The 26,274-nt window shown below is 41.8% G+C and overlaps 2 protein-coding genes and 1 long non-coding RNA gene across 5 annotated transcripts in view; 2 read left to right on the forward strand and 1 right to left on the reverse strand.

Annotated features, from left to right (window-relative positions):
* Positions 1-12,172, forward strand: LOC110974817 (uncharacterized). The gene is made up of 10 exons (XM_022226704.2): positions 1-144; positions 1,359-1,644; positions 4,544-4,702; positions 5,782-5,916; positions 6,480-6,652; positions 7,996-8,107; positions 8,477-8,590; positions 9,412-9,546; positions 10,638-10,783; positions 11,340-12,172. Exons 2-10 carry the CDS (start codon positions 1,390-1,392, stop codon positions 11,401-11,403), a joined length of 1,293 nt encoding a protein of 430 aa, XP_022082396.2. The 5' UTR covers positions 1-144; positions 1,359-1,389; the 3' UTR covers positions 11,404-12,172.
* On the reverse strand, positions 6,586-25,822 carry LOC147798714 (uncharacterized). The gene is made up of 3 exons (XR_015425725.1): positions 25,534-25,822; positions 24,587-24,723; positions 6,586-6,715 (listed from the first exon to the last, which is right to left on the reverse strand). It is a non-coding gene; the product is annotated as an uncharacterized LOC147798714 (long non-coding RNA).
* The window catches only part of LOC110974853 (zonadhesin-like), a 57,314-nt gene continuing 53,549 nt past the window's right edge, over positions 22,510-26,274 (forward strand). For all 3 annotated transcript variants that reach the window (XM_087138389.1, XM_087138390.1, XM_087138391.1), the window contains exons 1-3: positions 22,510-22,756; positions 25,040-25,159; positions 25,816-26,178. In XM_087138389.1, coding sequence (XP_086994515.1) covers positions 22,693-22,756; positions 25,040-25,159; positions 25,816-26,178 — 547 coding nt within the window. In that variant the 5' untranslated portion in view covers positions 22,510-22,692. The remainder of the gene's footprint in view (positions 22,757-25,039; positions 25,160-25,815; positions 26,179-26,274) is intronic.

Below are 26,274 nucleotides of genomic sequence, written 5' to 3' on the forward strand. Positions count from 1 at the left end.
AGGACGCTCGAACTCATTCGCATGCACTGGATGGACTGGACTCGACGACATCGACTGCCTGCATGGTGTTTTGTCAGTGTGCTGTGTGAAACGTGGGTTGGCGTTTGTGGAACACAGACGAATTTTGCTGTCACTAATTATTTCGTAAGTATATACCGATTACAGGTTTTGCTTTCAAGAATTAGACCATAGGTGTAACATTAGCTGATATCATGAAAACATTTGTCATCAGGTCATGGCTCGAGCTAAGTTTGTTCGCGATCTGCACGTCCGTGTCGCGGTCGACGGACCATTGATTGCATCATCTGATCATTTTGCACTCTCTCGAAGCATGGAGGAATCCTCCATGCCTGAAGTAGGCCTAGGCCAGTGATCTTTCCTACAAATTATCTGAACGTGCTGCTGTGACCTAGCCTTGGTCAACTTGTACACGTGCCACGACTCTTTACTTCTACTGACACGACTGCAGAAGGCATCCTGTGTGCCTTCAACTTGTGATACCAATTACCATTTTCACTTGTCTGGAGGCCGCATGACCACCACCAGAGACCAGTTTTCAAGGGAATAAGGGCTTTTCTTTAGGGCCTAATTTGAAACATACAAACAAATGCAAGATATCAACTAATGTCCTGATCACCTTCCCTAAGTCACAGGCAATTTGAAAACAACTATCAAAACTTGATGACCTTCACAGCTTTAGCTTAACCCTCCTATGCTAAGATGCATTCTTGACACAGTTGTCATATCACTTTATCAGTCAAAATCAGTCAAATTTCCCATACGTGTCTGTGTACTGGAAGAAATCAATTGGAAGGCATTTTTGACTGTTTTTGACAGTTAAAACTGAAGGAGGGTTAATGGAATGATCTGCAATGCTCTCACAAACGTGCCACTCATCACTGACTGTGACCTATTGTTGAGTGTTGAAGTGAGGCACATGTAAGGTAGTTCTACTGAATGGAGTGTTAGTATTCCTTGTTTTGATTTAGTATGACCTATCCCGTCCAAAATCGAAAAAGAAGAAAACTGACACACCACTCAGTAGAGTTACATGTACGGTGTCCAAGTGAAGCCATGCATGAAATAAATGTTTGTAACCTTGCAGCGCATCTTGTGCGACTTCGTTTTATCCTTAAAGCTAACATGACTAAGGCATTTTGAATCCAAAAGTTCCAAATTTTTGGAGCCCACTGAACGAGTTTGGCCCATGAATATTTGGCTGCACATGCATCCTTGCTTCTGATGAAGCTAGCATTAAGTTATGTTACTTTTATTTTGTAAATGTATTTGAAGTTTTTCCTTCTGTAAATGCAACTTTTCTGCATCAATTGCATTGCGCTTGTTTGTGTGCATTGCAGATTGGCCTCTAAGCCGCATCCTGAATCAAAGATGGGAGATACTCCCAAGCCACGTCGAGTACCCTCCGGCGTCCAAGATGCGGGTGGAGTCAAGGACCCAAACACAGAGCTGCGTCGGGATGAGGAGATACATCAGTTTGACTCCAAGACAAGCCTCGAGACTCGAGCTGTCTGTTCCTTGCCCAGGCTGAAGGGCCGTGAGTTGACCACGCCCCTCGTACCATCCATCAGTGTTGCCTCGACATTCCGCATCAATAAAGTTGATGAGTACATGGATTGTTTGAGGGTGAGTTTCCAGATCAATTTCACGTACATTCATGGCATTGTTGTTTACTATTCATCAGAAAATTGCTGCAGAAATTGCAGATTGTAAAAGTATCCGATTTGTAAGTGTGACATCACTTTAAACCACACCCACTACATGGTCACATGCAACCTCAGCGTTTGTCTAATGGGGGTCTGCCTCCGCATGTATGACAAGGTCACGAGCTGAATACTGTACACCATTCATATATATATACATGTATAATCCGTGTTTGAGCCAATGTGGCATTGCTGTTAAGTTGTGCTAGTCAAATAAAGGACTTGTTTTACATGCAGCTACACAGGTGGGTAAATGTTTTTCGTTAGTCCACTTGGTTGAGTGATGTGAATTCCAGAGAAATTCATCTTTTGACAGATTTTGACATTTCTCATGTTGCTTCATCAGTGCTTGAGGCGATGTGATTGTATCTGTCTTACAATGTTGCCTTTTTTGTAAAGTATTTAAGACCTGAGACACTTCTGAATTTCCTATTTTGTTCTTTATTTTCATCACTAATGAGCTCAGCAGCACGACAATCATGTTATCAGTTATTCTCGCAACTGGGTTATTCTATGAATTTGGGGTAGGGCTGAGTCAATTTAAGAAATGTACTATTTGAATATCCGACCTTCAATTTCATCGAATATCTGAATATTCGGACGTACCAACCGGCAGATTGTTGATGAACAAACGATATATAAAATCAGTAACAATAACACACACAGTTGTACATTATAATCACTAAGATAACTTCTCACATCTAGGAGTATCTCCAGCCAAGATTTAGCAAGATTTAAGAGACGAGCAATACTTCTTGCCCTGTTGAAAATTTCTCCCTTCCTTTTCATGAATTTTGCATTCGAATATTCAATTTTGGAAAACGGTATTCTATTATTTGATAATCCATTTAAATATTCAGATATTAGGCATATTTTTGGATATTTTTGTGTCCCTGGTACATCTGACCTTTGTTACTTGACATGGAAATATCACCGAAATTGATTTCAAACTATTACTATTTGTTTGGCAGGTAATTTGCATTAATTCATCACTCTTTGAAATTAGAACAAGTGTTCTGAACTTACAAAATCATGTGTCAGATTTGACAGATTTTATTTATAGATTTTATAGATTTTACAGAATTTATAGATTTACCCAACTCAGCATTTCTTTTGTTCCATCCAGTGTCAGAAAGTCGTATCAGTGTTATTTAAATTGATTTTTTTGCCAAAAAAAGGTCAAGTTTGAAAGTTTCCTTTTTAGCATAGTAGAGATTATTGTCGGTTGGTTCGAGAGGAAGTTATATGATACTGAACACAAGTTGCTGGTCATCGTATAAATTGCTCTCTTTGATTGTTTTCTCAAAGCGAAAGAACTTTGGACATGCATTTCTCCCCATGGCCAAATATCAACACAACCGACAAACAAATAAATAAATGACAGATAAGTATCGCGTGACAATTGGGCTAGCATGTAATCTTTAATCTTCTTTTGGACTAAGCGTCTGGATCACTGTGACATTTCTTCTAAAATGACCCTTGCTCTTGTTGACACTCCAATGCACTCCAATATTCCACTGAGAGAAAGTGGCTATGGCCTTCCACAAGGGAGGTCAAGTTGGTCCAGTACCCAGTGTACCACAGTGTTATATAAGCAAAGCCAAATGCCTCAATCCTCTGGAGTACACTGGAGTTTACTTCTATTGGTCGGGCAGTAAAATCATTCCACTGGTAATGCAAAGAATCCTCCAATGCACATCGGCTGCAGTGCATTGGCAGGTACTACTGACTTGCAGTAAATTGCTCTCATATAAACCAGAAAACAAAAAGTACCTCCTGTTAAAAACGTAGATAATCTATGGCATGACAATCCGTTTCGATTTGGTTCTGTTCAGAATGAATCAGTCTTCAAGTTTGAAGGAGGTTTTCCCAATGTTGTGGCTTCACATTTTTTCTGGGTCAGGATTTGTCAGTGACTTGACAGATAAAACCCTGGCCTATTGTGTGCTTTTTAAAGAGCTCCATGCAGCACACCGTATCGCGTGACCTGAAGGGACGGGTATTCAATAGAAACCCAATTTAGCTGTGTTTGCAGAGCGATGCACAAAACACTAATACATTCTGCGTCGGGGTGCACCCGTAGTCCTTCAAAAATCCACCAACTGCTGTCATGGAAAAATTGAATACAGTCTCATTAGTCCTGCAAAATATATAATGTATTATTTCTTGTTCTTGAAGGGGTGACTGCTTCCCCAATCCTTCATAATCCTCTGGCAATTCCTGTCATTATGTTGAGGCAGTGTGAATGGCATCCCGGAGCAATGAAGATAATTTCACATATAATCTGGGCATAAATTAATGCATGGCTGAGCATATACAAAGCAAGGTCTAGCCCACAAGTGTGGCGCAATACATCCTGCGCAATCAGCCAGATGTTTTCTGCCTTTCAGCCTCAATCCTCCAAAATTCTCCAGTTGCTGGGAAGTTTGGAAGATTGAGGAACGGCAGGGTTCGAGTAAGGTTCAGTATTTGCTCAGTGAAGCGAAGCAGTTTTTTTCGTGCAAAGCAAAAATGAGCGGGGTACCAGTCGCAGATAATAGACTTTTGAAAGCAGTTTGTCTGGTGACCTCTTTGATTGCTTACCCCCAGGTTTTACAATTTGCAGAATTACCTAAGAGGAAAAGCTCTCCAGTCTCAGCCCGAATATTTAGAGAGAGTACAAAAAGTACCAAATGTGCCCCCCCCAAAAAAAAGCAAATTTAAAAATGAAAAATAAAAAAAATATAAATTTATACAAAAATAAAAACAAAAAAAGTGGAAAAATATTTGTTTCAGAAGTATTCTAATTACTTTGGAATACATGTCTGGATTTGACATTACAGGACGGCTACATTTACAGTCGACTGGCAAATCACTCCTGCGAGTCCGCTGCCCACGCTATCAATTCCCTAGAGGGCGGTGTTGGCACGCTAGTCTTCTCCAGCGGTATAGGGGCGATCACAACCACACTGCTTGCCCTTCTGAAGAGCGGGGACCATGTGGTATGGTAATATTGCTGTAACGACCTTTAAAATTTTCATCTCATCAATTTTTATCATATTTTGGTAAAGTTCAATCATAAAGTTTAAGTCATAATCTTAAATGCCGACCTTCAAAGTGCAGTAATCTTTCACACAGCTTCTGGTTATGACATAATCAGATTGCGGACCCCTTTGTAGGGTCCCAGGTGACTTTTGAGCCTCCCCTTAAAAGTGTAATGCCACTTGGGCTTCATGAGAGCTCTCTTCACCTCCTTATGATGTTGATTCATTAACTTGAAATGCCATACATTTATACTTGCAGAACTTGTTTCTCTGTCCATGGATATCAAATCATGTCAAATGTTGATTTTCAGAATAAAAATTTCGGCCTTGACTGAAGTGGTCAAGGCATCAGAGTCTTGCAAGGAGTGAAGAATTGAAATTCAGTGAATTTTAGCTTAGACTGCACCTTCATGGAGAGTAATGAATGATTAGAAGACTAGTATTGATTCTTACCTTTTGCCAGGGCTTAGAATCCTTTATAATCCGCTGTCTTGTGGGAACTCATTAGAAACGGTCATTAAACGCTGTGTAAAGTTACAGTGGCTGGGTTCTGCCTTCCTCAACTCTACAAAAATCCTCCAAAGGTGTTGCATTTTCAAGGATCTGGGTAAACTAGAGTGAGTGACAATTACAGTTGCTTATTTTTGGTGATATTTACCTGAATCAATGTTCAGGATTCCTTCAGTAATAGAAAATCCTGAAAAATTCTTGGGAAAAAGTTTCCTGGAAAGGCATGGAAATACGGCATTTCACAACAGTGTGCCTCCAAGAGTTCGCTACTGGTTAGCCAATCACAGTGCAGGAAATCTGTCCTCCCAATGCGCATTTAGAAAGGGTCGACAGATGTCTTACATTGTGATTGGTCAACGTGTGGCAAACTATTGGAGATGGCACTATTGTGAATCGCCTGTATTGTCATATATTAGTCCGAGAAAGTCCTGGAGAAGTCATAAAGTTTTGTTTGTAGATTTCTTTAGAAACCTTGTTTTTTGGGCTGTTTCCATTGGCTTTGTATTTTTGCTCAACCTCCATCCCAGATTGCTCCAAATTCTGCCTATTCTGGAACATATGTCTTGATGAAGACCATGCTTCCAAATTACGGGGTTGAGGTGACGTTCATTGAAGCCTGTAACATTGAGGAGTATAAAAAGGCCATAAAACCCAACACTAAGGTAAAAATCCCTCGCAATACAGTAAGTTGTAAATATTTGATAGAAAGATATTTTCTTTTTGGTCAAAGTATTTTATTTCGTACATTGACTATTTGAATGGGAAATTTGTTTCGATTTTCTGCCTTGTTATGTTAAAGCAATGAAATATATTTTCCTCAGCTAAATTGGCTTAAAAGCTTTATGAGTGTAGTATCCGTTCCAAAACTCAAAAGTCAAGTAGCAGGAATTTCAAAATGTCATGATTTTCTTAACAAGATTTATAAAAACAAACACTTTTTAAAATTCTTACAATAGCTCAAGTACGAATTGTGCATTCGAAGTGGAAGATATTCTTCAAGCCTTGCTGTCCTTTCTGCTTTGCTCCATACTAAGTTGAATCTATTACAATCCAATAACTAGAACAGAAAGATCTATCAATGGGACAAAATTCAAGAGATTTTTCCTATTGTAATTAAGCTCTCTGGTATGTTCTTGATTCTAAGGTGATATTTTAAACCACTTAAGATGAAATTTCAAACATGCTCCAAGCAACAAATGACATACTTTTTGACCGTTTTCCTCAGATTTTTTACGGTGAAACACCCTGTAATCCGTGTTTGGCTGTTCTGGACTTGAAGGCCTTTGCTGATGTGGCCAAGACCGTGCCGACGGCTATCAGCATGGTCGACTCCACATTTGGCTCCCCCTATCTGCAACGCCCTCTTGATTTAGGGGTAGACATTTCAATTCACAGTTGGTAAGGAGCAGACTTGGTTGACAGTGTCTTCATTTGATCTGTTCTTGTTCAGATCTTCTAGATCTATTCCCAGTAGAAAGATAAATGAAATGCGTCAACCAGGACAGGTTAGAAATAGAAAAGTGAGAAACATGCACGGCAATAGTGGCAGCATCGAGCTGTATACTCCCCAGGGAGCTGAAATGGTATTTGGAATGTTTCATAGGCCCAGTGAACAGGGGTAATAATGGATGCATTAAGGTATTGATAAGAAAGTAGAATACATGCATAGATGGCTCAAAAAGTTACATTTTCTGGTTTTTATGAGCTGCCTTTAAAGGTAAGCTGGAAATCTTTAAACCATTCATTAATCCTCTTACATGAAGTCCAAATCAAGTGAAACAACTAATAAACTTTTTTTGTTTCACTTATCGTGCTTCTATGAAAATAATATGTACAAAAAAATGGTCTACTCTTTTTTACAGTGTGTCGCCTTAGTTACTTCAGACAGCAACTTTTGTTATATGACACTAAACACAGTACGGGGAGCCAGTCACATCCGTAGTGTTTCCGTTATAAGTTCTATTTGGGTTTCAACCCAAGAAAATATTTGACACATGATTAAGCATTAAGCTTGAATGAAACAGTAGAGTACTTCATGTTCCTACCAAGTAATTCCCTTGTGCTGTCAAAAATGAACGGAAGAAAATCTACCTGTCACTTTAGATATTGAAATGGGGCCAGTGTTTTTTCCCAAATAGACATCACACTGTGTTTTCAAGCCAGTTCTAACCTCCATTCAGATACATTAATGTCAGAGCCAGCAGGAATACATTGTGAGCATGACTGGAACTTACTGGTCCCTTAAGTGTGCTTGGTATCATATGCACCATTGCAGAATGCACAAGGTAAATGTACTCTACAGCCAACATTCCCCAATTTCTTTGAGGCCAAAGGGGCCAGATGGGAATTTGTTATTTCGAGGAAGAGGCATTTGAAAATTTGTGAGATCATCAGAAAAGCAGATGAGGGTGGGCAGGGTGGACGAATGATATATTTTGTGCATGCCTAACTGTGCACCTGGGCGGCCATGTGGGATAATTACAAAAGCAGCGGGTAAGGGCTATTCCTTGAGTGGGAGGTGGAGCAAGTGTTTTTCACCTCTTTGAAGACACAGGATGATCCAATTCTGGCCCAAAAAATCTGAACAGAAGATCTGTTCTGAACTGGCCGCAGCTGTCATCCAGTTTTGAAGATTTTATCTCTATATAGTCTGTTTACGACGAATGTTAAAGACTTTGTCACAGTGCAGGTTATGATGGGATACATTCAGTTTGTCACCTGTTCCTTTCACTTTTTGGCAGCACCAAATATCTTGGAGGTCACAGCGATATTGTCGCCGGATCCGTGAGTACCAAGGATGAAGAGATTCTCTATGGTGTCGGCGAGTTCCAGAAACAGACAGGGAGTTGTCTGGTAATGAGCGACTCCTGTACTTTTGCGGTTTTCGTAGCACTCCTGAGACGTGATATCTGACCATTTATTTTCTTTGATTTCTTGTCACCATAGTTTGGCACTAATTGGACCATTAATTGACTAAGGATAATGCTGTCCTACATTGTTTCTCAGAGAGGACTGAGTTATTCATTTTATACTCACTTATGATTGAAGATCAGGAAACAAAGATAACAGGAGTTTGTGAGACATTCATCACTTGTTTGTAGCTCAGTTTGGTAAGATAGCCCCTACTGTAAAAGGTTGTGTTAATTTCTTTTACGTTCAGAGAACAGTCTCCTAGCAAGGTTACAGCGTCTCAACTCCATGTTTCTAATGATAATTTTCCAGTCTCCGTTTGATGGTTTCCTGTTGCTGCGTGGGGTGCGCACACTGCCCTTGAGGATGGAAAAACACAGCCAGAACGGGATGAAGATTGCGCAATATCTTGAGCAACATCCCAAGGTACTCAGATCTCATACCCAATTCCTGTGAGTTTGGTGCTATGATGCTACTCATATTTACTCAACTAACACAGATCCAGGTCTTGCGCTCGGGGGAACGCAAATGGTCAATTTTGGTAGGTACCCAAGGTATATATTGTGCTCAGGTTGCCAGGGAAGAGCAAACTGGTACTTGCCAAATGATTGCCACTAGAGCTTGCCCCTTTAGGCCAAAAAAAGTCTCCGGTTTCTGGTCACCGTGCGTGTCGCCATAGACCTGCGCGTTGGCAAAATAAAGTATTTTTTTATTTTGCATAAAACGATTTCCAAAAGCCCCCAAACTTACTTGATCGGCAGGAATTCTGCTACCGCGTAACGTCAACATGTTTTCAATGGGTGGGGTTGAGTTATATGTACGGTGAAGGAGTCCACTTAGGCCTCCACACATTTCAGTCGGGCACTCTTATCAGATGACGTCATTCGTGTATCTTTACATGAAGGCCTTGTCCGAATCGGCTATGGCTTAATATTACGCATGATTCTCTGGGAACTGGCTGTGGATGCTGCCAAATACTCGGTGTAATTTCCTTGGAAAAATGCAAAGCTGAAAAATGATGGCAATTCCCAGCAGCAGGTCCTTTGTTCCAAGGACAGTCTTTTGTTACACGGACCAGCTCTTTTGACCGGGCACCCCGGCTCTGCTGTAAACCCACAGTGCCCGAAACTGGGCACCCCAGCACAAAGTGGTTAATCCGCAGCGAGAAGTGATTCATCCAGGTTTTTACGTGGGTCGTTTCCACTGACCATGTTTTTAGTTAACTCTCCATCTTCCTATCCTCACAGGTCAGCAAGGTGTATTACCCTGGCCTGCCGTCCCATCCCCAGCATGAGGTCGCCAAGAAACAGATGTCCACCTTCGGTGGGATGGTCGTCTTTGAGATGGCGGATGGACTTCAAGCGGCTAAGACTCTGACTGAGGTGAGTCCCAGAGCTCCAGCTAGAGACCTTGAAGTGCATGCCTAGGCTGTGTGTGTAAAAATGCTCATTAGCTTAGAGCAAGCCAGCCGAGGGCGCCATATACATCTTTCTTTGATTCACATGCATTGACACAGTGGCCATTTTCATTCAAAGTGATGATGGCTAACCGGAACGTATCGTCCTAAAATGCTGTCGTACTACGACCGAGTGATGCTCAAGTTGAGGTTTTCATAGTATCCGTCCAGATCTAGATTGAATGACATCTTAACATCCAAGAATACCCAATGCCATAGCATGGTCAATGTTCAAACGTGTTCCAGCAAATGCTGTATGTGGTGCTGCATTATGTCTATACTGTTCCATACTCTTGAACAATTCCCATTGATAGGCTCAAAATAGTCCCTGGAGGTTTAGGGTGTACGTCGCCAGGCATGGCTAGGGCAGGGCTGAGCTTTGTAGCAAGTATAACTTTTAACCTGTACATGTAGTCTTGGAGTTTTGCAAAAGTGAAAATACTTCAAGATATGTCACAGAAATCTTGACCAAATGACCACCAAAGATCAGCATTGGTAAAGTCCAGCTTTGTAAAGGACTGTGGTTGTGATCTCTTGTTGTTTTCTAAAAGCTGGTGTTTTGGGCTGAAAGTAACACCAAACCAGGGACAGTTTTCGATGTGGAACAATAACTTTGCAAGTAGTTCAGAAGTATGCATGGAGCTGATGATGGGATTTCATTGTATTGTAAGGAGTTAGGATTAGCTTCTGACCTTGTCTTGTGTCCACAGGCAGGATTGTTTACTCAATTTGCCACATTGATGACTAATTTCATCTACAGCTCTCTGTTCTTTTGTGAACGTATGCTTGCCTCTTTAACTTCACGTAGAACGCTAGGTTGCCTGTGGAGGTTTAAACACTCTTTATATTTGCTGTCTTGTCTTGCGTTTAAGTGCAGTGTTTTATGGAGATTGACAAAAACACTCTTGGGTACAGGGGATTCCGTCACTCTGTGAAAAGTCAGTCATTTTCTGAAAGATTCCAGTGAAGCTCGTGCCTCGCTCTTCAGTGATTGGACCCTATCGTTTTTGCTTTCAGTCGGTGAAGCTGATCACCTTAGCCGTGTCCCTGGGTTCCATCGAGAGTCTAATCGAGCACCCGGCCTCAATGACCCACGGCCCTTATCTCATGACCGCGGAGGACAGACGGGAAGGAGGAATCTCAGACGGACTTGTCAGAATGAGGTAAAGTTGACATGGATGATCAAGAGTTTGTGGGATAAGGTTGGGGAGGAGTTTGGGGAAAGGTTTTTGTTGGATATGAAAAAATAAAATTACCAAAATGGAAGGGGAAAGAATGGGACAGGATAAGTTCTCAAGCTGATTTTTGGTTTAATGTCATTTTGTGAGATTTATGGCAGCAGCTAGGGTCTGAGCTGGGCCCAATTTCATGGCGCTGCTTACCGCAAGCAAAAATAAGCACTTATTGAGTAGAAAATTCTGTGCTTTTGCCAAATGTTTTTCATGGGTTAATGAATAATTTTGGCTTGTGCACATGCGTACGTTCAGTAACTAAGGATTCTGTGCTTAAAGGGTTAGCGCAGAATTTTTCTGCTTGTGTGGTTAGTGCAGAAAGGAGATCGTAAGCACGGAATTCTGCAGGAAGTAGTGCCATGAAATTGGGCCCTGTTTGGGGTAACTTCAATTTTTGGTAATAATTCAGTTTAATGCCCACCGATTTCCAAAAATATTTTTATGGCCGTGTTGATGTAGACTTGATTCTTAATTTCCTGTCTTCCAGTGTTGGCATCGAGAATGCGGATGACCTAATCCGAGATCTTGAACAAGCTTTTGCGAAAGTGTGAAGAAGATTTCGCCAAGAAACCTCATGACCTCCTCCACTAACATTTCTTTTAAGAAGTTTAATGAAATATATTTTAGTTTGGGTTTATTCTTCAATTCAGACATTAAATCTTGCTCATATGGAACCAGAATTTCCCATTTTTCTTGTCATCAACTTGTTTACAGATGGACCTGGTTTCTGTGCTTGTTAAAAACTTGTGATGAAAACTCTTTAAGCTGACCGGAACCCAAGTCTACTAACTTGACATCTTGTGAGGATTGTGTTGACAAATCTTGACTTTGTAGTACGAAGCAAATTTTAGGTTGCAAGTTGCACCCAACCACCCTGACTCAAAAAACATTCACAAGTCATGCCATCATCCTTCATATTCATCTGGAGTTTTCTTTGTTTATCTTTAAAATGCGTTTGGTTTTGCTTCTTCTTCTTGCTCCTGTTTCGTTAATATTTTAATTATGCAATTAATATTTTAATTGTATTATTAAAAATCATGAAGATGATTATTATTTTTAAAAATTTATTATTTTTTCATAAAAGTTGTGTTGCTGAAATTTCAGAGAGGAAATTAAAAAAGAAACTTTTATAAAAGTATATAACATCAATTCCAAACTCAGGGCAGCTAAATCCAGTATTGCTCAGAAATTGTATTCAATTTATTGAATTGTGTCTCGTTTTCCTACGGTTTTTCCATAGATGAATATTTCATTTTTCACGTCAATTTATTATTTCATTTACGGTGAATAAATAATTGTTTTTAAAGATTGAGTGCTAAATTATGTTTGCTATTTCTTTATTTAATTTCTAGTTTCAGTGGTTGTATTCAGACTTTTGGCAACATAATTGCTTTACATGCAGTGCAGTAGTGATCGCATTAATGAATTATTGAGTTGCACTGGCGCTAAAATGATTTTAATTAAATCACAGCTCCATTTACCGTCGTGGGAAGCTTTTGAGAAACAAATACATTTTTCCCTTCTAGAAATGTCCAGTGTAAGTAGTGCGCCGTTTTGTCCAAGTCTGAACCCCCCAAAAGTAGTCGAGTCCGTGCAATCGTGGAACAGGGGCGGTGCAACGAGGCCATGCCCCCCTCCAAAACATTTTTAAAATGTGAGAGGCCATGATTTTGGAGAGAGTAGGGGTTTGGAGGAACATTTTAACTTTCACTGCCTCTCCAAACCGTACGTAACCCCCCCCCCCATTGCCTCTTCCTGACACCCCCCCAGCCATCCGTAAAAGGTCACCTGAAGATATTCCCAATTTTGGCCCCTGAATATTTTCTTCTTTAGACTCACCATTAACCTGTGAGGTCTGCTTTTCAAGCTCACTGGGCAATATCGTGATCGAGTAAACATAGATGTCTGCAAAACAGGGTATGCAAAAAATATTACTTCCCTCGCACGAACTTCTGTGGTAAAAGAAACTTTGCAGACCTTATCACAACATTGGTTTCATAAAGAAAGTACATCTAGTCAGTCGTCTGTCATTATTAAGCGCGCAGATTGTCAAGCAACCAATGAGCGCGAGGGAAAAGACGAGACCCCACCTACTTGCCAAAGCTGTCCAATGAGCGCTGGAGTTCCTTATCCCTTGAAGATTTCTCGTGGGCTGAAGTGACGCCGCAACCTTCAGCGTCCGTGGATTGACTCCACTCGGTGGCTAATTTGGTTTACGATCAGCCCATCGCATCAAAATGATGGATAAAATTTCAGGTTGTGTCCAAGGTTAAATAACTAGGGTTAATCAGTGCACGTTCGCTCAAAACGGACCTCAGGACTTTGAATCTCGATGTTGGAATACGCATGCATGACGTACATGTACATACGGAATTGAGCTTTCTTTAACTTTCCTGGTTTGCAAAACGGGTGTAATTGCGCGTCCGTCTATAGCTGTACTCTGTACTGAACTGATCAATAAACTTGTATTGGGAAGTGTGCATCGCACGGGTAGCGTTGTATAGAACATTTTAACTTGGAGCAACGCGACCTTTATGTAGAGGGATAAACCAGGTGACGCCCAAATTCATAAAGTGCACACGTTTAACCTTTGACATCAACGAGCCCTTGAGCTTGGCGACCTTCGTAGAAAAACCCCAAAGTTTTCATTTTATACTTTTAACTTGGCCATAATTCTTCTTCCATGTTCTAGCCAGATCCTCTTGGGTTTCCAAAGTACACCAGACCTTTGGAATTCGCCCTATCCAAACCACTTCGACAAGAATTTTCGGCGCGTTGCTCAATTAGTATACTGTTGGTGTGTTGACCCTTGTCGACCTCCAATCGTACAACATCAGAAGTAGAACATTGAGGCGGTTAGTCCACTTTGCACTTTTCTGTTGTCTTTCAGTGAAGGTTTAGCCAAAAACGGTTTTCGTGAAATGAAAAATTTGTCATTTTGAACAAGTCAAGCTACGTGTCTACGAGACAACGACAGACTCGTGTACGTGTTCCATTTTTTTCGCTTTTCGGGAATGGACTCAATGGTCATTCACAAGACTTGCTTGATTATTATCACACTATGGAGGTAATTCGTAACACTCTGGAAATTCCTAAAATGTGGCAAACAGCAACATCTTGTTTGAAGTAGGTCTATAGTTTAGTATGACTAAAGAAATGCATTTATGAAAATGAACGGGTTAAAGAAAGAGTTGGTCTACGGTAGGCTGTTGACGGAAGGCACTGCAGCGGACGCAATGATAACTTTACTGTCTTTAATTTGCGTGCAAAAGCGCATGCGCATATACCGTACGTGCCGGGGGGGGGCTTGGTGGTGCCTGTCGCTCAGCCTTTTGTTTTCCCTTCAATTCGGTATGTTCTGATTCTTCTCGGCCTCCAAAGGAAACCACTTAGCCTGTTTTAGCACCCCTGGGAAAACCAAGAAGGTCAGACAAGGTCGGATATTCCTCGCCGACCGCGTATCCTCCTTTGACCCAACATGGCCTTTGTATCAGGCAGTACGCACGGCCATTTGGAAACGCATTTCCCGTTGAGAGATCTAGTTCAGCCCTCGAACTGCCGTGAAACGAGGAGCTGTTCAGTAATTCCTCTGAAGATCTTCCCTTTAAAAATTCTGAAGAAATGCTTTTAGAAATTGATTGGATCATAATCCTATTTCCTCCATTTTACAAGGATGGTTTTGATAAATGTGACTTTCACCATACGTAAACCAATTTTCTGGCCTGTAACTATAATCGCATTCCCTAAAACGAGTGAGACACGCACGCAGGTGAATCGTGACCTCATATAATTAGTTCGCTCGGCCCCCCCCCCCGATACTGCCTATGTACACGGTTGTTATTGAAGATGTCATGCCCCTAGTGTTATATTCTTGTCAGCAAACAGTTCATGAATATAACAGGCCAACTACAGCATTCACCGTCACCTTTAACACGCCACTGAGAGGGTGCCTTGATTTCCTAGATTCAAGACAAAGACGAATGGTTGTTCTTGTGTCAAGTAGTCCTACGCGTAGGCCCTATGGTAAAATTATCCATCATTTTTACACAGTCTTTATAAATGAATCTGCAATGTGTATCCATTCTTAATGAAGCAAGGCCGTCCACATTTATGACTTAAGCGCGGTTCTCATGTTTAGGTGTTCTTTGTGTTTACTTTCACGATCCGCATGACCCGTAAATTCTCCGACATGCTCCTTCAAAGGAGCCTGGCTCGGAAGCTCGGGAACAGTCGCTGAACAAAGTTGGCCTCTCGCAGCTATAAATCGACTTGTGAAAACAAATATTGTATAGGGCTAAATAAATATTTACACAAGGTTCTAAAAATGTGAATCTGGCAAATAAAACGAATGGCCTATACCTGTTGCCAGAACAGCATTTTTACTCGATTAAAACCAACCTGAACAAAATTGAGTTCGTTACAGAAAAGGATCTTGGTCGACCATGTATCCCTCACGTTCGACACAGTCGAACCACTTTATGACAAGGTCCTCTATTGAGATTCTGTGCACATCATCATATAACATGGGTCATTGCACTATCATCCGCAAAAACCAAAGAATACAAAAACTTGGGACCTTGTACTTGTAAGTAGGATGTTGTATCTATGAGTGCTTTTAAACATGTATTATTACCAAGGGGGAATAAGCCATTTGTGAATTAAATTTGAATAAAATCTGGTACACTGTGTTATCTGATTGCATAGAAACGTAATAATTTGAATTCCCCAGACTAAAGACACTGTTGCTATACCTCGTGATTCGGGGCAAGCTTTAGCATAGCGATCACCATCTCTGGAATGGACTGGTTCCTTTGTGCCGTTCTTATCCAATGAGAACAGTGTATTGTTGCAAGGCGTCTCTTGTGTAACTAAGCAAAAGCTTGCACCGAATTACGAGGTATAGCAACTGTGGTTTTGGTATGGAGAATTCAAGTTGTTATGTTCATGTGAATTTAAAGAACTCAGTGTACCAAATTTTATTCAAATTTAACTCGCAAATGGCTTATTCAACTTGAATTCACTTTCGTGTGATGTTTTCCTTCTAGCACCCCTTTATAGCCTCCATGCCCTAGCAGAACATGGAAGTCATGTACCGTAAGCTTTGGAATTTTTCGTCCTATTGTCCTAAAACATCACTGAGATATTTGCGTGTGAGCTACAAGGATTAACAGTCAACGGCCAATACATAAATAATCACTGAATGCGGAAAAATGGGGAACCGTAAATCAATGAGCAACACCCATCGGGATATGTTTCCCATCAAGTCAACAACTTTAGCGCGGTCCCAGGAGAACGCCAATATTCTGGACAAATTGGCCGTTTGCGATGACTTTTGTTTACAGCAACAGCGCTGTGAATGTCCCCTGTCCTCGACTAGAAGGTCTCTTTTGTTCGTCGGCAAATTAGGTGTAGCGGCTGAGGTCACGTCATTGAAAAATAAACTGTTTAAGAGGCAAAATGACGACTCAAGCGAAATACAAGCGACTCACGCACTGCCCGGAATTGTTCAGAAGTCGTCACGGTTGTTGAAGGGAGCGAGTCAAGTTTTCTTTTGGAATAAAATCAAAAGCAGGAATAGTGACGTGTTCTTGCAGAATGTGAGGTGTAAAATACTTTGCAAAATAGTGGCTTCTTTATCTGACGGCTGGTTCAGAGTTTAACTGGTTGAGTTGAGACGCTGTCCCAGTTCTTTAGCATGAATGCGGCAATACAACGCAAAACTGAAAGAAACTTAAGACTTTCCATCATACTACAGCATTACAGTTTTCACAAAAAAACTTATTTAGTCGTCTTTCTAATAAGAGGAAGTACTAGGACTTGATGAGTGTATAGCTGAGTGTGCAAGGATGGACACGCCAACGCGTTAGCCACTGGTTGGCCGGCAGCCAGTCTGGCTTTGCAAGTAAGATAAGAACCACTGAGCGCCGTGTCCTCGTCTAATCTCTCCTGGGAGACCGAAATTACCTGCTGAAATGAACCGCCCACCAGTCGAATCTGTTCATTTAATCTGAAAGCTACCAGGAGTCCGGGCAATTTAGTGGCGTTCTCACGTCGGAGGCCTCTTCGACCCTTAAATTTGAATCAAGTAACGAACTACAGACCACCGAAAAACAAAATCTTTAATCATCAGCAAACAGTATTCATATTTTTCCCTGCTTGATTGACAGGAAACAGTCTTAGAAATAGCTACCTGTGTGACATAAAAAGCCTCCAGATATTTTACCTGTTTTTTCAAGACCATTGCTATTGTGTCGCATTGTGTACGCAATCTCTATATTTTCGTGCCTTATTTGTTCTCTATTTTTAAGACTCAGGCTTTCATTAAGTCAAACAGAAATTATATAAATCGCGCAGGTTTTACGGTCAAAGAAGGCCTGTCTGTTTGAACGTATTTCATCTTGTTGCCCTTTTAAATAATCATTTTTGGTCGCCTAGCACAAAAACGTATCATCGAAAGTGTTCAAAACTTTCAGGTAAAAAAATCACGGTTCTCCAGCTTTCGACTTTGAGAAATTGGTCAGAACATCGACCCCTAAGAAAATTGGTCCATACCGGAACATCCTTATGTTCCTGGTTTTCCAATATCGCCGAATTTGGGTGAAGTTAACTGTGGCAAATTAACGGCTTTCCCCCCATAAACGCCGACAACAGGTTTGTAGTTACGGTATACCAGGTTTTGATAGTTCAAGGATCAGATTCAAAGGTCACCCCAGGGAAGTCGCAACTTGATGGAGAAGAACGAAGAGTTGATTTCTTGACTCCCAAGGATTATTTTGTCAGCTTGAGTTTGGAAGTGCACTGTAATTTTTTAACCTCAGATTTTAGCTCTCCATCTTTGAGCTTTGAAGGACATTGCAAAAGGGCCAATTTGTAAGTTAAATAAATAGATCTCTGTAACGTCCGAAGACCTCGAATAACCAAGGAGACCACAGGGGCCTCCTGAAGATGATTTTGTTGTTGCTGAGGATTGATTGCTGTTGTACAAATGCAGAAAATAGCCTTGGTGGCGCGGTATAATTTTTAAGGTACATGTTGTCATCAATTAAATTTTCAGAAGTGTTTTAATGAAGGGCATTGGGACAATGTTAGCTTTCTGGGCAAAACTAGTAGGCTTAATAGCTATAATCAAACCCAAATCACTCCTGATAATCAAATCAAAATGATCCCTGGTGCCCAAGCCTAACATCGGCCGTGTGACTCGGAGTGATACCTGTCTCGCCGCCCAGGCCTACCCTTGGCCTCCCTGCCCTGCCTACAGGCTGACCGTGAAAATGGTAGTTGCGAAATAAAAGGAGCTAGTCTAATACGGATAGGAAAAAAGGCACCCAAGGAAACCCATTAATCCAAAAGTTTGATGCTTGCATAATCAAAATCGTGTCACGATGGAAAAGTTGGTGGAAAAGTACTGGGCAGTAGAATGACCTGAAATGTCTGTTGAATTTCGTTAACCTGTGGGGAGACATGTCCCACAGTGCGGGCAACCAAATTGATCAGATGATGAACAAGTCCAGTAGATGATAATTGCACTATTTTCAAAGTATAAAAATTATCCATACTTTCATTTTTTTTCAATATTTGAAATTTATATTCAGATAAAAGAAAATAGGATCCAACCACCTAACAGCCCGAAAAGTATTTAAAAAAATCATTAAGCATCGACAATGGTGTGCCTAAAAGTTAGGCTCGTTTTGCTTCTTGGTGACATGTTTTTTGGCGCCCATCTACAGAAGATTTCGATATCATGTCCTAAGGAAAGCACATCTCTGTCGTTAATGGAAAGCAGTATACGTCTTGGTTTTTTGACAAGTGAAAAAAAGAATCATTGTTTTAGATGTGGCGCACGCCTCCTCATGTAGCGGTCACCAAGACATGGTGCACGGTTTTAAGAGGTACGCTTTGTCCAAAGGACGGTTTTTTTTTTTTTTAATGCGGATGGTGGTTTTGTTGAGTCGCCATTTTTTGTTTGTTGCGGACAGACAAGGATACGTGACAGGGATCACTGTCTTGTTTAATGTAAGGAGTTTGCACTCCACACCGGGACCTTGTGGACTTATACTGGTACTAGAAAAAACAACAACAACATGATTGGCCCCCGCGAAGTCGGCATAGTCCGTGATGTTTATGGGTTGTCGTTCTTCTTGGTAAACATCAGAAAAGCAACGAAGATGTAAAGCCCTCACACTGTATTGCCGACGCGTCGGTGCGTTATAAAATTAATATGTGTGTACTAACAGAGCCTATAATGGCCCTTGAGGGAAATTTTGGCATCGCGAAAAATACCGACGGTAAAGCAATCAGATTTCGTAGAAACATGTCCCCGCAAGGCCACCATACAAAACAGGGACCGTTCCATTTGGCGCTAATGCACAGTACTGCTTGTAGCCGTGTTTTAGGCTGGATAACACGACATTTGAACTTGTAAAAAGATTCAAGGTCACTGTTGCTTGGCACAAATTTACAAAATGACGAGATTCCGTCGTAAATGCACCCATGTCAACTTAATGTCAATGCAAATGTCATCGCGTAAATATACATGTACATTTGAGATCATTTAGGTCTTCAAAAACGGCAGCTTCCGTCCGGCGCTGGCAAGGCACGAGGTGCCTGGTTTACGTTCATGTACCTCGCCATTTTCTCGACCTTAAACTGCGCCCCCCCAAAAAAAATATTGATTTCGTGATCGTATAAAAGTACAATTTAGGTATCGTTGCCCTGAATAGCGTTCTTGTATCCGCCACGTGTTAACTCCGTTATTAATGGTATAGTCGCAGAATCGACGCCATCTTGTTTGGCTGAGTCAAGCTCCGAAATCAAAAGTTCAAGAACAAATCGAAACTTCCTTGTTGCTTCACGGTCAACCTCGTGACAATTTAGCAGCTCATGGCTGTTGGGTAGTAAATAGAAAAATGCAATAATTTAAATTACAACCAAAAAGCTTTGCTCGTGCTGTCAAAACATAATAGCTTTTTGGTTGAGTAGTAACATTATATAAGGTCTACATTGGGGCCCGTCGACGCCTTATGTCTTAGCCTCTTTACAAGGCTTGAGTTTAGTCGCCTTATGGGGCATTTACGTGTACAAGCAGACAGCATGCACATCCGATGGCTATCTTTCTCTAATCTGCAATAGTGTTAAGTGCCTTCACTTTGGTTATTTTACCCTTTCAAAAACAGGAAGTATGTTTTTCTGGTTCTGACACCTTGACTGTTGGTCTTCCATCGCTTCCATCAGACCTTTAATAATTCCGTTCAATTGTTCACCTCAAGGCAATAAAAAAAATCTGTTTATCTGTCTGTCTGGTTTTCTTGCAAGTAGGTCACACTGTGCATTGTTTCGCATTCGTTTTGGTCCTTCGGATGTCGAATGAGACTCTCACATCACACCACCGCTCTTCCGCTGTTGCAAAAGAGAAGGGAACTTGCACGAACTTTGTTATTTAATCGTTGACGCTTTAAATGTTCTGGCATTCTAGTGCAGCACTGACTCCAGTGACCTGTCGCTGAGGCAAAAGTTTAGGTCAAAAGCAGACAATGTGCCTTCAACATTATGTTCGAAAGACAGCAGACAAAGGAAACTTTCGGGTGTCTTTCAAAAACAGAGTAAAGGGGGAACAGTTAAAAGTTTAAAGGTACAGAAGAAAATAGAGTACATTACTCGATTGTATTTCAGTGAAGGAGTTGAATCATTCTCTATATAGGAGCCTGGACTTGTGGTACCGATCCTGCCTTCCTTTTGGAGGGGGTACTTTCTCTTGTAGGCTCTCTATTCAAGATTAAGACCAAATTTAAAGACTAAAAGAAAATTTGAGGAAGGAATGAAGGAACACTGAGCAGAGACCAGTCCGGGCACAGCGACCTTATCCATCAGTGCCACCTAGTGGGCCGGGTAGCACGCGAGTTCATTTCCCTGCGGTCTCTCTCCGCATTGGTCGACAGGTCCACGCCTCATGTGACTTGGCTGATCCATGATCGGACTTGGCAGCAAAAGTCATCAATCGTCAGGATAAGCCTCCAGCACAAGATTACTTACAGTTAAATTTGAAGCAAATAAAGAGACACAATTGCTTGACAGATTTTGATTAATAAAGGCTCCCAATAAGTTTGTTTGGCAGGATTAACCCTAACCCTCCTCAGTCCTCCAACAGGCGAAGGATTGAGGAGGGTTAGGGTTAAAGAGGGAATACACTGCTTCTGTGAGGCTTAGATTGGTTGGGGTGATGGAGCATGATCGTGGAATTTAGGGTACCAATCGTAAAAAAAAAAGATTAATTTCCACTAAAGCAACCTTGACGATGAAATTTTCAATGCGAATTCCAGCCATCTAAACTGACCTATATAGGTCCAACTGCTATTTAGATTCGCTCCCATTTCACAAGGTCGTTAAGATCGTGAAAAATAGACTTAACACCATTCAGAGGGCTTCCCTGGGGAAACCTAAAACCTTCTACTTTGACCCGAGGCCAGTGGCCAGCCGACCGTGAACCTTTCACCGCTGAGCCGTGGATGATGACCATGATTGCTACATGATTAGTCTCGGTACAAGACGCTTTTGTTTGCCATGGATCGCACCAGAGCAAACAACCACCGGCCCTTGTTTTCATGCACGAAGGCGGGTCGTAGGTGACAGAGATGTCTTTCGGCAATGAGTTACGATTCATTACAAAGCATCTTCCACCAAGACTAGCTACGAAATTGCTCCTGCGATTTTCCCCGCACTCACACACCACGCTGACCAGGATGATAAACCCAGTCCCATAAATCTTTTTGCGCCATCCTACTCTGCAACACGCCCATTCGGGTGAACCCAGGCTGCACCGTTATAAATCTTGATTAATTAGATGTATATCAAGCGGGTGTAAATGGGCAATTTCACTCGACAAGGCTTTGGGGCAAGTGATCCAAGGTTGCTGGGAGGTTACGACTAAACGCAACAAAAAACCTTCACCCGGACGAACTTCCATCTGAACTCGGCTCCATTTCTCGATCCGGACCAGATGGTAACGCCATGCGAACAAAAGCTGTGGTTAAATCCTCTGTACACCGACACGTTATTTGCATATGGTACAAAGAGATTCGAAAACAAAATTACACGAAAAAGACCCATCAACTTTCAGGAGGCCTATTTCTGCAGTTGGTAAAAGCCCGGAGGATATCAACAGACAAGGAAATATACGACGCTAGTTTGACAGAAGAAGAAGAAAGGAATGAAAATGAAAGAAAAAAGGAATTGACTAAAATAACGTAAAAGTCGGGAGAAAGAGACTCCACGCTTCAGGGACAAAGAAAACAAGGCAAAGGAACGAAATATAAGCAGCACTGCATTTCTCTCTAAAATTCGTTTTCCGTTAAATTGTATAAATTACCGTCATGTTGATATTCCGGGTAACAATAATTAAAACACGTAGGACCTATTAAAGGTTAATTCTCTTGTAACCTATATCGATTGACATCACCCAGTTTGTTCCTTACAACACCCGTCCGCCCAAAAAAGTAGGCCTACTTCTGAAGTCACTAGCACCCTAAAGAGGATGTCCATAGCTTCGACCAATCAGAAATGTCGATTGAAACAACGCCCATAAGCCCAGACGGCTCTGATTGGTCGGAAAATGTCAGCCGGTCGAGACGTAACGACCGTTTAAAAAGGAGGCCCCGAGTGGTACCAGGACACCCTTAGCGTGGCTAGGTATAGCAGACGCTTCAGGGTGACTTTTTTCCAGTCTGTTCCTCCCTGGTGAATTTTCTAGGGGGAGTTTGAGGTCTCTTGGCGTTCAGCTTCTTGGGGAATCCAACTTTTTGCACCAACGAGCCCTCCGTAGCCCACCTTAAAGGAGCGCTTCCAGAATGTCGCTTCTTTTTGTCGCGTCTCTTTTGTGCTTCGGCGCGCTCGTAAGCGGCCAACTGCAAGGTGAGTTATAACTTTCGATATGAAAGTATTTACCTGTGTTTTTATTAAGTTTTATTATGTCATCACAAAAATTGGAAGTTTATGCTAACAATTCTTTTTGAATGAAAATACCACTGATCTGGATTAAAGAGGCCAACTTTAGGCCTTTTTGGCTACAAGAGAAAATGATTTTTAAACTTCCCGAGAGGCAAAGCGAAAAAAGCATCTACAGATTTATCTGATTAATTTAAACACCATAATTGGACCTTTCCCATGAAATATGCAAATTGGACGGGCACATGCGCGCTACTACCACTGGTTGGCAAGTGCAGCCGTCAACACTGTCGGTAGCGTAGGCGAGCTGCTAGTAACCATAACTTGTAGCGTTGACGGGCCAATCAAAACAATATAACAGCCTTTGCCCGATACTAGAGGACGCTTTTCTCGAAACTAAGAGAAGTTTTCAGTGTCCTGAGGTTGGAAAGTAACAGTTCCCTGTCTTTAAGTTTGGCACTCATGTGAAACTACACTCGCACAGAAACGGCGATAGTGACGCGCCAACCAGTGGTAGTAATGCGCATGCGCCTGCCTTATTTGCATATTTTATGGGAAAGGTCCATTGCACCGCTCACACGCACATTCTTCAGCTTGACGCGCGCGCATTTAGGAAATTGCTACACCCTATCCGGTTCGTAAGTGACTTGGTCACAAAGGCGGACGCGCCACAATATGCAGGCTCCCATTGGACGATCGCAGAAGTTGTGCGTTAACTTCCGGTTCCATGGTTCCACATAAACGGCGTACAATGCATGTAACCCTATGTGCAGTGCACATAGGGTTGTGGTTTAAACTGAAGTGACGTCACCCTTACGAACCGGATTGGCCGAAGACGCATGTAACGCGCGCGTACCATCTGTCCACGAGTATTGTGCCACCGCAGCAATAGTTTCTAATTCTAGTGGTCCAATTTCACTATTGTGGTAGTTACCTGTTCAGCTCGAGTTGCCTTTTTGTTCGCAGTTTGAGACTCTGATCAGGGGGTAAAATTAAATTCTGTTTGATTTGTTTGTTACGCTTCATCAAACCCAAGCCCGTATCAATGCATAATGTCGCGTCCGTGGTACTACCACGTGGCAAATCAGTCAAAATACTAGCTAGTTTTTGATGGATGGAAAACTAATTTGTGCAATTCGAACTGTCGGAGAGATTGTTGGTTTTGAAATTGTCTGTAGAAGTGTTAGTTTCCCTAGTTAATTCCTCAGATGTCCTCGATAGAGAGAGAAAACTGAAATTATCAATTAACAAATTTGATGAGAGCTTTGTAGTATTCTGAAAAATAAAAATGATCAACGTGTAACTAACGAAATGCAGATTGATCAATTACTAGAATCACTAAGCGTCAAAGATCTGAAGCCTGGAGGAAATCCCGGTAGTTCTATAACGGCCATAATTTCTCTCAGAGTGGTGACCACTTCCTCCTCAGGTATAGATATTGTCCCTTTGGAATTGCTCCCGTTCGTAAAAAGTGGAACAGTTCAAGGCAAGAGATAACGTCGCGGTGCAGTTCAAGCGGAAATTGAACGGAGTTCCACAATGTTTAAAGCATTGAAGTAGAATATAGTAGAATCTAATGCTTCTCATTTCAAAATGAAAACCCAAACCCAAAAGATCAGCTGAGGAATAAAGGATGGAAGTCAAAATAAAAGTTAAAGAATGTTCACTGCAGAGACCAGAGAAAATGACGCTACAATGACACCTTTGTGTGGCGTTCACGTTCAGAAGAGAATCCACACTACACGGAAGTACATTTCACTTGTTAGGGAGTTATTTTGAAAATGTTAAATGTTGTACCTGCATAATTAATGACCACAGCTGTCTGCGTAGGCTTGATTCCAGTAGTCAAAGTACAGACCTTGTAAGAACTGAAGATAATTGCTCGGGTCACTGCGGCATGCCCTGGAGGGTAGCAAGTGTGATGGTTGTGCCAACTACAATAAGACAACAATAGCAGGAAGACTCGCTGGCATAATGTCAACCTAATCCAGGGACGCGAGCTGATGTCTCGTTGCAAATAGGCCCCGGTAACTCAGGGTCTACATTATTCTGTGATTATTCCACGCATGCGCACGAAAAGTTCGCTCATTGATTTGGGCCTATTAGTTTTGGAGTTGCAGTGCTCAGTGTGCGTCTCCTACAGGTATTTATACGTAAAATTAATGTGCTTAATTGTGCTTTATGAGCTATATGAGCAGAAATCATCAACAATAAACGACTCAAGTGATGTTTTTTTTCCCCACGCAACAGAATGCCCAGATAATCCCTGCGGGGACCACAGCACGGCTTGCTTTCTGAAGCCAGACGGAGTTACACCTTACTGTCATTGTACCCCCAATTACGAGGGAGACTTCTGTGACAAATTCAACCGTAAGTAACACTTAATGTTTCCAATGAATTCACTTAGAATCTCTCTCTCTCTTAAAAAACAAAAACAAAAACACAGGAGAAGACGCTCTTCACCCGGACCCACCCCGAGCAACCTAGGTTGCCTTTCCAAAACTTCCATTCCGGGTATGAACTCCCCACTACGAACAAAATAACATGAAACAGGGATGATCCAAGTATTTTTCTTCGTCTGTGTCAGATTATGGTTAGTCCACTGTTGTGAGTAAATTTTATGAGTCTGTTGAAGATTTAAAATGGGTTATGCGCAGGGTAAGTACAGGAAACCTGGCCGTTGTTGCCAGGAAACTACTCGAAACACAATGTGAGGTAGTAGTTAAAAACAGAAAAAGGTGTACTTTACTGATTATGGTGGAGTTCTAGGATGGCCTTGCGATGCCGTTTGGCGATGACAGGTCTGGCTGTTGAAACATTGACCAAGAAGTTATATTTTGTTATCTGTCGCTCGGGAGGTTGGTATCTCAACCATGTATAGGTGGCAAAGTAAACGACGTTGCTGCGTCAGCCATGCACATTCCAAAATTCCATACGATAGAACTCTGTGTTAATAACTATGTTGCGTATCTTTTCTATAGCTGCGAAGTTCCTCAATAAACCAACCCCCTTTTCTCCCTATATAGGGCAACGATACTCGTGCTCAGTTCCAAACCGAAACTTCTACGGTCAGAAGGCTGGCAACTTCGCCTCACAAAACTATCCAGCCAACTATCCAGTGTCTCAGGCCTGCCCCTACTTCATCGGCAGCGTGGACGCCAAAAAGTTCGAGTTGACTCTCCACGACTTGTCATTCGAAAAGGGCAAAGACGAGCTCACTATCGGGACTGGGTCCCTGGTGGACGTCGACGGCTACGAATACCTGTACGATCAAGAGGTTTACCAGACGTTGCCCGAGACCCTCACCCTGACCGGAGACCGAGTCTGGTTCAATTTCTATTCCGATTTCAACCGGGCTAATCGAGGTTTCAACATCAGCTGGAGAATAGGTGAGTGGTATGCACCTGTACTAGGGTCCCGCGTTCGATCCAGCATTTAAAAGAATCGTCGGTGATAACTTCTACAAAGACTTCATGCTGGTTCGA

Source organism: Acanthaster planci, linkage group LG06 (genome assembly GCF_054643075.1).
Source record: "Acanthaster planci isolate LZ-2023a linkage group LG06, COTS_SCS, whole genome shotgun sequence".
NCBI classification, from domain to species: domain Eukaryota; kingdom Metazoa; phylum Echinodermata; class Asteroidea; order Valvatida; family Acanthasteridae; genus Acanthaster; species Acanthaster planci.

Excerpts from the sequence above, each read along its gene's own strand:
- LOC110974817 (XM_022226704.2), top strand. The coding sequence starts at position 1,390 with ATGGGAGATACTCCCAAGCCACGTCGAGTACCCTCCGGCGTCCAAGAT. Across the intron at positions 9,547-10,637 it reads CGGCTAAGACTCTGACTGAG|TCGGTGAAGCTGATCACCTT; the intron begins GTGAGTCCCAGA and ends TTTTGCTTTCAG. Across the intron at positions 10,784-11,339 it reads GACGGACTTGTCAGAATGAG|TGTTGGCATCGAGAATGCGG; the intron begins GTAAAGTTGACA and ends CCTGTCTTCCAG.